Source organism: Rhinatrema bivittatum, chromosome 16 (assembly GCF_901001135.1).
Source record: "Rhinatrema bivittatum chromosome 16, aRhiBiv1.1, whole genome shotgun sequence".
NCBI classification, from domain to species: Eukaryota; Metazoa; Chordata; class Amphibia; order Gymnophiona; family Rhinatrematidae; genus Rhinatrema; species Rhinatrema bivittatum.
The window spans coordinates 23307789-23323152 of record NC_042630.1 but is presented as its reverse complement, the minus strand read 5'-3'; the positions used below and the strand labels follow the sequence as shown (position 1 = coordinate 23323152).

Below are 15364 nucleotides of genomic sequence, written 5' to 3'. Positions count from 1 at the left end.
GCTCTTTACTCCGTCCTCACGCTTACTCTTTATTGCCCTATTTTGCATTCTGTCCCACTGTCCTCCATTCTTTGCCTTCCTCCCTCTCGCTCAGATATAAGTAGGGTTCAGTTGTACTGTATTAAACACTTTGACTTACCTACACAACAGTCCTTATAACTTTCAGATAATTTATTTTCTAAAATTGCCCCCACACCAAGGACTGATCTGCGATGTTGGCAAGTTTCAGGAGAAAGGACCAAGAGAAATAGCACATTACAATAATTGTAGTAGTTCTTGGGACTCTGAGGAGAGGACCTCCTTAGTCAGCCATTTGAAACAGTGCAAAAGGTGGACCAAGTTAATGATCTTTCGTTTCATTTACCTCTGTACTACCTCCAAAGAGCAGATAACTTCAGTGATATAAGTTTGGCATGTACCAAAAGAATTTTTTTTTCCCCTTCTTGCTGGTGGCGCCCCTGCTCTGTGAGAAGCCCATCCAAAAATCATGTGCTCCTCTCAGTGGCAGCCTGAAGGCACTTGGGCAGCCAGATCAAAGGCTGAAACGCAAAGAAAAGAACATTGTGCTAGGACATTCTTTTCTCCTTTTGAAAGCATAAGGCATGAAAGTTGTAATGCACCATGAATTAAAACCTGAGGGGAGGGAAAAAGAGCAAAAGTGCAGTGGTTCTAAACTCTCTAAACATAGGTTCCTTGTGTGTGGAATCTTACATAAATGCAGCATCTATTTTTAACTGCATCTCTCCGTATAACTCTGTCTGCACTTGTATGGTAGTTTGGATGAATTCCAGAAAGGGTTATATGAATCGATGGGCAGGATCTGCTTACATTTTAGGATGTTATCTAGGGAGCTGCCAATTTTTGGAGTCATGAAAACCGTTTTTCCACCAGGTGCCAAAACCTACCTTTTATCTCCACTTCCCTGCCCCTTGTGCTACTAAAAACACTTTAAGTCTGAAAACTCAACTGTCTAATGATCCCCCTCCTTCCCAATGATTTAGCTTCACACCAAGTTGGTTAAACTAGGTCCAACCCTTCAAAAGTTTAAAAAAAGGGAAACATACATATGAATTTTTATGTTTCCTTTGTTAACTAAGCTGTTTCATTGTATTCGACTAAGGAATTTTTTCCTGCTTTTTCTGTTTCACTGTAAACCGGCATGATTTGCATTTAATGCAAGAATGTCGGTATATAAAAGTTAAAAATAAATAAATAAAATGAAGACAAATGGTACATGATCTGATAGTCTTTCTCTTCATATTGAACTAAAACTAAATAAAAATTCTATGTGGTATTCTATAAGGGAAGAGAAATGATTCATGCTTCCCAGTTCCCAAGAGTTTTGCCAGGATACTGTAAAATTCCAAATTTTTGGAAAAATACTACTTTGTAAAATCTCGATTCCAGTGAAATACTACATCTGCCAAATTTCCTATTCCTCTTGTACCTTTAGGAACCAATGTGTGTGCCAGATGCCTCTGGTCCTATTACCTAGAATGAATTATTTGCTCTGTTGGCAAGTTACTGTTAAGCCATGGCTGGCTCAGTAAAATTGCTGTGTTCTTAAATCACTGGTGAATACAAGTACTTCAGCAGAGCAAAATCAGAGGTAGGTGACCAGGAACAGGGCAAACATGTTCAGCACGGAGGACTTCTGACTCTCTAAATCGTGATTGCACATACATTATACGTCATTCCTCTAAACTATCCCTTGAAGTGCTGTGCAGCTGGTGGATGAATATGGGTGCATGTTCTCTGCTCACTAGCCTGATTCTCTGGCTTGCTCTCCTACACAGTCTGCCCTTTTGATGTAAAGGCAAAACATGAAGACATCTGTTAAACACACAGGCATGAAGACTTTTTTTTCCCCATTGATTTCTCTCTGTTTACAATTCCTTTTTCTATTATGGAATGCCTACTGGAACTCTTGCTGGCCCAAGGGCTGAAGGGGCACCTCCTCAACTGTCCTTCCTTCATAGGTCTGAGTACGTCACCTCCATGGTGTGCTCAGGTCCTACCATCTCCAAAGGATACAGATCTGAACTCTGATCTTCTGTGTTATAGCTTGAGCCACAGGACCCCCACACCCCAATAAGAAATTCTAAGTACTACCAGTAGTTGTACAGCAGTGAACATCATAGAAACAGAATGGTTACAAGAGAGATTCACTTTTTTTTTTTTTTTTTTTTTTATAAGTAGGTCTTTTTAAAGTGAGAAATCTTCATTTTATCTATGTTTCTATGCCACAGAGGAATCTGGTGGAGGAGATTTAGTTAGAAATCACAATCTGTGGCATAGCCAAGATTAGAATTGATCTTTGAGGTAAAAGAACTTTCAAAGGAGTGTTAAAGAAATTCAGTGGCAGAGCTGGGATTAGAGCTCATGATGTAGTAGCTCTCTCACTACTACAGCTCCTCCCTTTAATTACAGTCTTCTATAATGAAGATTACAGTTTTTGCTCCCTGGAGGCTCAGATTTTTTTTCTTTTAGCTTTACATATGTCCCTGGTATCTCCCGCCTTCCTTGTGTTTTTCTCCTCCATACAAAGAAGAAATGCTCCAACAAAAGAATGGAAAGAATATAAAGGCTTTATGGTAAGACACTAGGCATTATCTTTTGGTACTTTGCAGAGTATAGCACAGGCCTAACTTTTTTCCTTCTGAGTCTCAAACCTAAAGCATTTTGTCAATCTCCTCCAAAGTATGTTAAAAAGCCAGTCAACCATTAATTGTTCCGAGACCCAGACTATCATGAAACTTGAAGACTGGCCAATGGTAATAGGGAGGGAGAGCTTAACCTGTAATGACTGGCTGGCTGAACTGAGCCGCCTTAGGAGAAAACCTCCTACAGATAGAACCAGGGGTCATGGATATCACAAGGAGAGGTAAATGTATTCAGATAATACTCTTTGGGCTTGACTTACTAAGGAGGTTTGTCCATTCTGGCCCTGATGTAATAAGGTGTGCTGGGCTGTGTACACATTTGTATGCATATGGTGCAATAAGGAGTTTACCACACAAAAAATGCACACACAACTGTGAAGAAAAACCATATACACAAATTGTCATGCTTCTATTCAAATCCCATGTTAATCAAAGTATTAGCTATTACTCCCTAATGCAGAGATACATAGGCTTAACTCATGTATTTCTGAGGATAAGCAGGATGGAAATCCTCACGAGTGGGTGACATTATGAGATGGAACCTGTCATGGAATTATCTCAAAATTTCTAGAACTTTGATCATGCTCCACTAGGCATATGGAGCATGCCATACAGCCACATGTCCTTGTGAGGGCTTTCTTCAGCCTAATCTTTGCCATGGAGTCCACTAGTCACAGATATTGCTCTCCTGCTGCCTGAGTCCTTCAGTGTCCTTCCCTGGCAGGAATTATTCATTGTGGGCTCTGTAGTCTGTTTTCAGTTGATTCTTGTTTTGGTGTTCATGCAGTGCACAGACATCAGTATCTCAAGGCAGAATGACCTATATATATGATTTTGCTTCTTTGATTTTCTCAACTGTTCCCCGAATATCTGCCAGCAGCTTTCAAAGGCACCGCTTTTGCAATAGGATAACTTCTGGCAAAGATTCCAATGATAGATGAGTTCTATGACTGGGGGCTACTTATGATGTCTGGAGGGGTCAACACTGCATGATCATGACACTTGGAATTGTAAGTCTTTTGGCTTGGGCTATTGAAAAAGCACTTTAGAAACCATAAGTTCAGCCTATTAGTATCAGCATCAGAGGCATTGATATTGATGGATCCAGGAGTTGCAGTGAACGCTGGTGGAATATCTGCATTAGGAGGACATCTAACAACAAGAAGGACCAGGGAAACTGTTGGCTGTTTTCTCCCACCCAAAGAAGGTGAAGAGTTCAGCCTCTTGTTCCAACATTGAGGAATTCCGATGATGAGTGAAGGCCAAGAGGTATTGACATCGGTCTCTGACGCACAATGCTGGGAGTGGGGAAATTCTGGTGGTTGAGCTTATCCTTGATGCATTCCCAGGAAGTGCAACAGTCTCAAAGTGTCCAGGTATCTGTGACTGATACACCTCTCATATCCCAGAAAGACTTGATCACCCGTCTTGCCACTCAGCAGGAAGATCCAGTAGGGCTTGGACAAGGCAATGTGGAGCATCTGTGTACCAGTATTGATGGCATCAGTGTCGATGCATACTGATGTCAAGCTGATACTGCAGCTGCACAACAGTATTATACCACTGTTGGTTCCCAGACAAGGAGAGACATTTCTGCTGCACTTGTGATCTTCCCCGAGTCACAGAAGTTTTTTGGGTCTGTGCTGCAACCCTTAGCTTGAGACTCCCCACTGAGCATGGCTATTTCAGCCTTCTTATCAATGGGAAAAAAAAGCAAGTTTGCTTACAGTAAACGGTGTTTTCCGTAGTAGCAGGATGAATTAGCCATGCAATCCCACTTTCCTCCCTGGACAGTATTCCAGAGTCATCTATGCTTTGATACAGACTGAGGAGATTCTAGAACTGTCAATGTGGGAACGAACTCCCAAGCATGCCTGGTAGAGCTAAAAGCCGTATTCTCTTTGAGAGCGAATTCCGCCCCTACCGCCTGATGATGTCTCCTCACTGACCATGGCTGCGATTTACAAAAACCACCATTTATAGTAAGCAAACTTGCTTTTAACACAAATACATAGAATGAAAGGAAATACTGCTTTTCTTCAGAAAACACAAATGCTAGATAAAGAACATCATAAGGGAATAGGTATCGCAGACTCCTTTTTTTTTTTTTCTGCACAGGGCTCTACAAAACTATATGGGGTGGCCATTTTGATACATAAGTGTATTTTTTTTTTTCAACTAGAACAGCTTGATGTAGATCCGGAAGGATGTTATGTACTAGTGAAGGGATGTCATTTTGATCTGTGTGTGCTCCTAATCAAAACAGGTATGCCTTCTTTGGTAAACTTTTTTATTTCACAACTACGGTAAATGCTCTGGGACCAGCCCTCATGATAATGGGAGGAGATCTTAATTGCATAGCAGATCCCATGTTAGACAGATGTCCTAGTTTAGATGGAACATCAATCAGCATGATGAAAGGAGTAAATTTCTTATGCACCACACTAAAATTACTGGATATTTGGAGAATTCTGAATCCAGGAACTAAAGATTATACACTTCACACAAGGGAACACGCCACTAGCATTAGAATAGATTTCTTACTAGTGGCAGAGGAACTCTTTTCTCAGGTTCTGTCAGCAGATATTTGTCCCTTAATTATATCAGACAGCTGTCTGGTGGTGTGCTCTTTGATGAATGCAGACTTAGTGTCCAGCTTTGCTTTTTGTAGCATGCCTCCTTGGCTGCCTAATGATGTCCCCTTTAAACAATTTTTGAAAGAGAAATGACAATGGTATGCTTTAAACGAACCACCAAGAAACACGGTATTATATTAGGAAACTGCAAAGGCAGTCATGTGTGGTGAAATAGTTTTATGTTTAGAGCTTACATAATTATCAGTAATGCCATCATAGAAGTAAGCAAGCAGTTAAGAGTATAAAAACCAGCTAAATACACGGAGTGATATAGAATAGAGTGATTTCAAGCAACCCAAAAATTGTTGAATGGTATACTACACCAGCAAGCGGTAAACTTTTGTTCTCATTAAGACAAAAATTTTACTGCTATGGTAATAGGCCTGGATGCATGATGGCCAGTTTAGTTAGTACAAAGGGACTCTACATTTGTCCAAGGTCTCAAGATTGTGGAGGGTAAAGTATGCACCACTGTTGATGAAATGTGGAGAATGCTTAGGAAATATTACCCTGATCTCTAAAGGGTTGAGCCTGAGGATACCAAATTAAGGGACTCCCTTTGTGTCCTTGGCGGATATACCAAATTGGACCCCCATTACATTGGAACAGCTTAAATAAGTCAGTTAAACAAGTGTTAAAGGTCTAAAACAATTTAAATCCCCAGGACCTGACAGCTTCCGCTAGCAGCTCGAGTTATTGACCCCTTAAAAACATTTAATAGTATGATCCAAAAGGGCGAGATGCCAGAGACTGAGAGAACTGCCATTGTAGTTGTATTACCTAAACCAGGCAAGGAACTGAATAATCCTACTGGACGATTTCACTCTTAAATCTGGATATAAAAATTTACACTAAAGTACTAGCTAATAGGTTAAAGTATATCTTACCAGGCTTATTATCAATAGAACAGTCTGGTGTTTGTATTTGATTGCCTATTACTGTTGACTATGAAGACCAGCTTACATGCGGGGACAAAAGATCTTAGTTGTCCGTTTTGACTCGGAAAAAGCCTTTGACCACGTATCCTGGTCTTTCCTCCAATATATTTTGAAAGAGAGTGTCTCTTCAGGCCTTCTTTGATGCTATAAGAGTATTCTGTTCCAATCCATTAGCCTACATATGGGTGAATGGGGCAGTATCTGAACCATTCACCCACTCCTATTTATACTGACACGAGAACTGTTAATTTGGATACAGAAGGTTGGGGCAGTTTACAATATTAAAATTGGCAATGTTGGGACTAAAATAGTGCTCTTTGCAGACTACATTTTGATAATGTGAACCCAGGCGTATAACAGTTACCAGCAGTCTTAGCCATTATAACAGGTTTTTCCTGGGTTAAAATCTAAATTTAAGCAAGTCTGAAGGGCCAGACATCTTCAGCCACTTGCAGGAGGCCTGGCTCCCTGTTACGGTGTGCGGATGAGAAGATTAATTACTTGGGGGTGAATATCCATTAAAATACCACACAGTGGTACCACTGCAATGTTTCACCCATAATTAAAGAATTTAAGCAGAAATTACAATCCTGGGTGGAATTCTCAATATCTTTCATAGGGCGTGTGCCTTAATGAACATGGTGCTGATTCTAAAACTACTGTATATTTTACGAATTGTACCTCTGCTTTATAGAGATCCTAAGTAAAATAAATCCACTCTGCTCCCAATTTAGTTTTTGATCTTGGAAAGCAAGACTTTCCTTGGTGAAGCTAAGCTATCCCAAAGGGGAGGAAGGAGTAGGATTCACACAATTCACTGTTTATGGGAAGGCCCTGAAATTCAAATATATTGCAAGACGTATCTCAATTCCTGAACACACTTGTGACAACACAATTCTCCTGGTTGGCATCTTTGTCTGTTGGGTGTCCTTGGTGTGGATCCCCGAGTGGGGAAATTTCTAGAAGCGTTACTTGTTAAATGCAGTTTAATTGCAAAGAAATGTATTCTTAGTAATGGCTGGAGATCAACTGTCCATCAGTAAGCATGTGGAAGGTGAGTATGTTGAACTTACTTTTGTTGGAACATAAAGTCAGATTCTATTTCTACAAAGTGCAGAACTCGCTTCCAGGAAATATGGTTCTCGTTCTTTGTGGTGCTCTCTGGAGAAATAAGATTCATCTGTGATGAGAAACTGGTGCTCAGATTTGCTTTTGACTCTTGAGATTGCAGTTAAAATTGTTCTCAAAATTTGGCATGGATATTATGTCTATGTAGATTAGCCTGTGTAGTTGGGAATGGGGTGAGAGAGATGGAAACTGTGATGCGATGCTTTAAGTGCTTTGGCACATGGCATATTAGCTATTGTTATATTGTTAATATGTAGTCTGAAGATGGATGGATTACAGTATGTTTCATGCTGAAATTGACAAATATTTGAATAAACTATGCCGGGACAATTCAAGTCACAGCTTTCAGATTTGTCCTAATACAGCCCTATTTCTGTCAAGTGAATTCCTCCTGATGGTTTAGATTTGGCAGGATTCTAACTGATAAGTGTTACTCAGAGTGCTGGCTCTCCTCACCTTCTCAAGGCCTGCAGGCCTAGGGATGCCACTTCCTTCTCTCTTTTCCAGTTCTCTGGCACAACTGTCCACTATGAAATACCATATCTTCGGGAAAGGGGAACTCTGCATTAGGCAGGAGCGCAGAATTTCCCCAGGACTGTATATCCGCCAGTGGGGGTCATAACTAAAGAACCTGTGCATCCGTTCTGAATGAGTCTCACGGGCAGCTGGGTGCAGCACTGCGTGTATTTCAGCCGAATTGGCCGTTCCCAAGAGATGAAGAATGCAACTTAAAAGAATTTCCTAACCAGATTAAAAACAAAATGACTGATCTGTACAGGTTATTCATGCTCCCGGTTAACTCTTGAAGCTCCACGTCCCTTTTCTTGCACAAAGCAAGAGTCCTCCTTTAAAAAGGAATAAAGAATTGCCTGCTTTATTGCTTTTTGCCCTCCCTCCTCTGCTGTTTAACTTCTTCTTCACAATTGAAAGGAATGCCCCATATGAGCCTGCAGGCAGGGGGGCACAGGGAAGGCGCCAGGGAAATTCTCAACACCTTTTTATTCAATTTTTTTTTTTTTTTTTTTGTGACTCAAAATTTGGGAATGATAAAGATCCTCTGAGGGCCACAATAGCTGGTTCCTGGTGGATGTCTCCCTCTCTACTCTTATTTATTTAAAATGTCTTCTATACCGCTTTTAAACCAAAGCGGTTTACAATAAAACAACTCTTGCCCCCACCCCCCCACCACCCAGAGTTCTTATTGCTAATGCCAGGATGAACCGTTACCAGGACAGGGGAAGGCGCACGTTGCAGTGATGGGAACAGAGTAAGAGTTCCCATCACAATGAAGTGCTTTTGCAGGGGGGAGCAGAGCAAGAGCCTTCTACCTCGTGCTGTTTTCAGGAAAGTAAGTGCAACGGGGGGGGCAGATGTGAATTAGTCTCAGGCCAGAGGTTCTTCCCCCTAAGTTTTTGTTTAGGGGAATTATTTAAACTTAAACATTAACCTTTTGGTGAGCAACGTGCCCTGCTTCACACTGAATAGGAGCTGTCTCTGGGTTGCAGAATGCTGATTGTCCAGAAATGCAAGTTACTAACACTTAGAGCCGGATTCGCGAAGGTTTTTCCTCCTATTTCATGTCTGCGGGAAGAGACCTTGATGAATCAGACCCCTAGTTTGAGACCTAACTAGCAGTCGGGAATGTTTAAATATTACTTCCTTTTATTAATAGGTGAGTTACCAGTGTGCTTTATTATAATAGTACTTCTGGGCTGTTGAACCTGGCAGCATAGTTTTAGTGTCTACTATAGAAAAACGTTCATAGATGAAGGGAAGACAAAAGAACAGGCTTTAGTTTAAAGGGGACGTGTGAGGATATCCTATATCTAGGGACCTTCATTTTCATGTTTTGCTGGTTTCCCAAGAATTTATCAGTTTATGATAAAAAATGGGAGAAAATCGGGGGAAAGAGAAGACTCATTTTTCTGGATAAATATAGTATATTTTGATGGATCTTTGTCTTTTTAAAATTTGGACTTATTCTGGTAATTTTGTGGGGGGAGGGGTTCCCCCCTTTTAGATCCTTATTTTTCATTTTCTTCACTCCTCTCTTAATGGCACAATCACCATCTTTTTCTGCTTCTTGCATTCCCTCCAGGGCCAGGCATTCTCTCTTCTTCCCGGGCACCACTTCTTCCTCCTAGTGTGCTGATCCTCTTTTTCTTGTCTATAGCAGGGCTGAATTAGCCATGCTGTCTGGGAGAGCGTTGTGATCCCGAGTAGGCAGAGTTTCCTCAGCTAACCACAGAGTTTTGACTCTGCATCTGCGTGGTAGTGTTTCCACGCAGTTCCCTCACCTCTTCAGTTTCTTTTTTTCAGCGAGCTATTCGCATGTGGGGTTATTTCCTCTTGCTATTTTTCCTGACAGGAATTTTTTTCATCGAATTTTTTCGCATTTTTCTCAAATTTTTTTCTTCCCAGATGGCTCCGAAGCCTTCTGGGTTCAAATATTGCCAGTGTGTCAAAATTATGTCCATCATGGATGGACATAATTATTGCTACATCTGTTTAGTCCCGGACCACGACCAAGCGTCGTGTCGGAACTGCGGTAGGATGTCTCCATGAGCCCAGCGGCAGCGGGCAGCAAGAATGGAGAAGTTACAGACGGGTACTTCGGCCCCACCATCCTCCATCCTCCGTTCATTCTTCACCGGGACGGGCAAAATCAGGTAAGGCCCACTCAAAACGGGCTTCTTCGTTGGGACCAGCCAATCCTGAACACTCTATCTGTTCACAGGAGGAAGTACTTCAGGATTGAACACTCTATCTGTTCACTGGTGGACTTACACTAAAGATAAGTGCATACATTTGCTGCTTTATTATACACAGTGTCTGCACAAGTGATACAGCCCCGTTTGGAGAGTATCGTGCTCAAAGCACCCTATGATTAGACAAGCCCAGTACTTTACGGGCTTGACTTTATAAGCCATTAAGTTTCTGTGGCATTATATGACGGTTGCTTAACCATTCTTCTTACTGAGTTCCTATTACAGCTGAATTATTGTTTCCACAAATAGAATACAACATCATCAATTCTACACCATGCAGTACCTCTTTGAATCACTCCAAAAGCTACATCCACTTTGTTTATCAGAAGACAACACACTTCCACAGACTTTTTTTTGGATATCGAAGAAGGTCTCAGACATTTACTATGGTCCATTTATGAGTCATTGGCAAGGGCGTCTGCTTCTGCTATAGCGGCCAGACGTATCACTTGGCTCAGAGCCAGCGCAATTCGTCCTGATGTCCACGAGAAACTCGCTGATATTCCATGCACAGGAGACAATCTCTTTGGAGATAAATTTGGAGACAGTCTCCCATTTGAAAGAACAAAGTGCAGCTGTACTTTCCCTTACAACACCTGCAGAGTCTCACAAAACTCAACATTGTTTTTATCCTTACCTTTGTCGGTATTATGCGAGACCATATAATAGACCCTATTCCCAGTATAGGCCTCAACCATATGTTCCACCCAGGAACACAGCTAAACCTGTTTCTAGGGGTCGTACTAGACAACAGCGGCAATTAAAGCAAACTCCGGCACCTCAACAAAAGCAACCTTCGTCTTTTTGAAATTAATAGAGCCACCACCACTACCAGTATTCATAGGAGGACGCCTTCAATTTTTTCTCAACATTTGGGAATCCATCACTTCAGACCAGTGGGTACTAAACATCATAAGAGATGGTTACCCTCTAAATTTTCAGTCCACTCCCTCTCTTCCTCATATTCCTCCGAAGAGGATGATAGATTCCCATTCCAGATCCCTCACAGCAGAATTGAGCAACCTACAACTTCAACAATCCATACAGATCTTCCTTCTTCATCAACATCATCAGGGATTTTATTCCCAATACTTCCTTATTCCAAAGAAGTCAGGAGATTTACGACCCATTCTGGATCTACGTCTACTCAAACACATACAGAGAGAAATTCAAAATGACTTCTCTCAAAAATATCCTACCGCTGATTCAGCACAACAATTGGCTATGTTCCATTGACCTGAAGGATGCATATTCCCATATACCAATTCACCCGTCTTCTTGGCGTTGCCTATGTTTCCAAGTTCGGAATATACATTACCAATACAAGGTTCTCCCATTTGCCCTATCTTCAGTCCCAAGGGTATTCACCAAATGTGTAGCAGTGGTGGTGGCTCACCTCAGGAAACTTTCAATCCAAATTTTTCCTTATCTGGACGACTGGTTAATAGTAGCGTCGGATCAGTCTACACTGATCGTGCGTAACGTATGAAAGATCATACGTTACGCACGATCAACTGCCTTCAGAGGTTGGGATTTCTTATCAACTACGAGAAGTTACTGGTAAGTTTCAGAAATTGATACAACTGTTGCAGCTCTGAAATGGAAATCTGTGCACACTTTGGAAAATTGGAGGGCTCAGGTTCATTTGGTCGCCTTAATTGAAAAGTTAAGGACATGTTAAAAGATAAAGGTGTTATACAACAAGGCTTGCGACCCTTACTGGAAATGTTGTCATTCTTTGTAAAAGGAATGGGGCAAAACTTTTGTGTTATACTTTGTTTTCAGTTGTCGGAGACTTGTGTATGGTAAAGAGGCTTTGCATGCATTCTGGCTTTTTTTTAAATAAAAATTTAACCAAAAAAAAAACCTTGGGAAAAACAAAGAGGTTTCTTAGATATATAAGAGTAAAGCCTAAGGTCAAGTAGGCTCTGCAGTCCAGCATCAGGAATGTGCAGACTAGATGGACCTTCTTAGCCATCCTATCCCCTTTCACATTTCTTGTGTTATGGTGAATTGAACTCCCAGATCATGCTGAAACCAGTTATATGCAGTATATATCCTGAGGCTGGGGAGAGTGGGATAAGGTCCCCACAGCGCCACGCCAAATGCTGTGTTTTCTTTGGCCGTTATTTGATTCTCTTCCAGGCAGATGAGATGGCTCCTCGTACTCCTTCAGCACCCCAGATCTGGGATTGTAACTCACGTCTCCTGCTTGACCAATTCTAGAAAATATAGCACAGAGTGAATGAAGAGTTTTCTCATAGCAATCCAGCCTTTTCTGCGTGCACCCAGTGATTTCAGAAACCTCCCGTTTTTTAGGTGGACCAGGCACTGTCTATTTTTAAGCTTGTTCCGTCCCTCCTAGCCATGTAGGTGGAACCGGAGGTGCTGATCAGAGGCTTCAGAGCAGAAATGCCAAACTTAGGCCTTAAAAACAACTTGATGACAGGGTGTGCCTGAGCCTGGGATTACCCATTTTTCCTTTATAAACACCTGGACTCTATTTTGGATTAGGAGGTTTAAGACAAGAATTGCAGGTTTTGTAAAGATGAAATATCTGTTCAAAGCCTGGTCCTCCTGCTCCTAAGCGAGCATTTTCCTTCTAAGAGATCTTTTGTTTTCCTGAAAAGGTTTACTTTTTTTTTTTCAAAAATCTTTTTGGCTGGCCCATTGAGTTTGTCTATAATGTAACTTGATATCACTGTCTGAAAACACTGGAATGCTGTTTTATTTCCGTCAGATGTTTTCAACTAAGTGATGCCTGAAGGTGTTGCCGGTGCAAGCTTCTGGTGGCTGTAGGGGCCCTGAAGAATCAGATTCCCACTGCAGGCTGTGATGCTGTATTGGACCAGCACACCAGTTATGCAAAGATTGTATGTTAGTTAGTGCATGATCTTTTCAGACCACACAGATCTCTTCAGATGTGCCTATAGCCACTTCAAAACTGTCCCTACCATACATTGTGTAAAGCTTATGCATATATATGGCAATAATAGTAATGCACACTCAGTATTGATAAACTCTTGTATTTTCAAGTTGAAATTCATTAACCCACTCTCTCTGAGGTCAGCCATACTCTAACAGTGTCATGAATAACTTCTCAAAGAATAAGGTTTGACCAGCTTAAAAAGTTTAAGCCATGTCCAGTAAAACAGTAGCCCACCACCCTTGTCATGTGACTTGCCTTGCCTGTGTGTCTGAGGAGATCAGTTTCCTGGCCAAGAAATTAACCTTGCTGGGTTTCTTCCTTTTTGTTTCCCTTCCAGACCTTTCGAAGAACAGATTTGCAGAGATCCCAGAGGATGCATGCCATCTAATTTCACTGGAGTGCCTGAGCTTGTACCATAATTGTCTGAGGAACATCCCACTAGCTATCACAAACCTACAGACTCTCACATACCTGAACATAAGGTGACTAATGCCTGAGCTGTTAAATTCTGAGCATGGTTAAACCTTTTTATTTTTAATTTTTTTGGGCTCAGTACTTTTCTCCTTTTTTTTCTAGCTCAGTCAGATCCAATGCTGGGATTCTGGTGGCACAAGCCTTCATTTGCAACTAGCTAAGGATTTCCCCTTATTTTAGTAAACCCTCCTTAACATTGTTCTTAGTTGATCATTGCAGCAATAGCCCTAAATCTGGGAACATCGGGGTTCCTTCTAATAATCCTGCAACATGAGATGTAAATCCATCCACCAGGTGTCACATTTTAAGGATCATTACTCCCTTCCCCCAGGCATCCCTAGCTCAGCTGATCTAGGAATTAAACTGGGGACCCTTCCCACAGCAGGGCACAGCACTACCACTGAGCTACTGGAAGGGCCAATTTAAAAGTAAATATTCAGTGACTCAGGGTTGCAGAGCCTGTCCCCTCTAGGGCTGGATGGCTGGCTCAGGACACTGGCTTTCTTGACCCTTACCCATGACAGCAAAAAATAAGCTGGTCAAAAAAAAAGATTGGCTGACTCATAAAATATACGAATACAGATTTACCTTTACTTGGCTTTCACATTGTTTTGGTTGTCCAGTCATTTAGTACAATAGAACTAATGCCAATAAAAGGCAAACTGTGGCAGAGGTAGATCTATCAGAAATATCTTGACCTCATTTTTACATCTCCCCAGTAAAGGTGTCTTATATTATAGTGGGAGACTCCACTACCACAGCCAGCTGTACCTTCATTCTAACTTGCATATCGTTTCTTTACCTTTCTCCCAGCCGAAATCAGCTCTCTCTACTGCCCCCCTACATCTGCCACCTGCCCCTGAAGGTCCTTATTGCCAGCAACAACAAGTTAGTTTCACTGCCAGATAACATTGGGGCTCTCAAGAACTTGCGGCAGCTGGTAAGTGTGGAGGGAAATGGTGCCAGATGTTGAAAGAAATTACACAGCAGTGCAAGCCAGAACTGGAGAAGGCTAATGGTGTCCGTCTCTGGGAGGTGATATAGGAGAATCAAAGTGCTAGGGCTATTGTTTTACCCTTGGGTCAGGGGGAAGACGAGGACAGGGAAGGATTAGGAGATGGTGGTTTCTGGATGGTGCAGGGGCCGTCAGCTCCTGCAGCTCTCCCAGCTGTAGCAATATTAGTCTACATGACCTGACTTCAGACAGAAGGAAAACGGGAGAGAGAAAAAAAAAAGTATGCAGACTTTAAAAGTCTCATGAAGAATAGTCAAGTATGTTATAAAACAGCTGGTAGATGCTGCCCGAATCTCACAGCCTGTGTTAGAGAAAACAGGCCTTGACAGAGCCAGTGTTGCAGGATTGATTGGTTGATACAGTGAGGACTAGGAGAGTTTTGCAGGAAGAAAGCTATTTGGACGCAGCTGTGTCTATTTGGAAAGAAGGCCTTCAAATCTAATAGCATTTCCATCCGGCTACACGTGAGTTGTTAAAATCTAGGTGTGAGCAGATTACTAGTCATCTTCCCCTAGAGGTCAGTCTCCTGTGTAAGAAGCAGAGCATTACCAGTTCAGTTCAGTTTTTAAATCCTGCTCAGCTGAGCACACTGTTTAACCCACAGTTGGATGCAGGTTGTGTAGGCCCTTATGCTAAAAGGGAATTAGTGCCTCCACAATGTGCGTCCGATGCACCGTGAAACTAATAGCGCTCATCACATGCAAATGTATGTTGATGAGGCTGACACCCGAAATGCAAAAAAAAAACAAAACCAAACTGCGTCCTATACGCACATTTTTGCGCTCAGAAATTGTCTGCCCAGAGCAGGCATTA

The 15364-nt window shown here is 41.8% G+C and overlaps 1 protein-coding gene across 3 annotated transcripts in view; it reads left to right on the top strand.

The window, feature by feature from the left end:
- Positions 1-15364, top strand: part of LRCH4 (leucine rich repeats and calponin homology domain containing 4) — a 103130-nt gene that overhangs the window by 39937 nt on the left and 47829 nt on the right. For all 3 annotated transcript variants that reach the window (XM_029580185.1, XM_029580183.1, XM_029580184.1), the window contains exons 2-3: positions 13400-13544; positions 14350-14476. In XM_029580185.1, coding sequence (XP_029436045.1) covers positions 13400-13544; positions 14350-14476 — 272 coding nt within the window. The remainder of the gene's footprint in view (positions 1-13399; positions 13545-14349; positions 14477-15364) is intronic.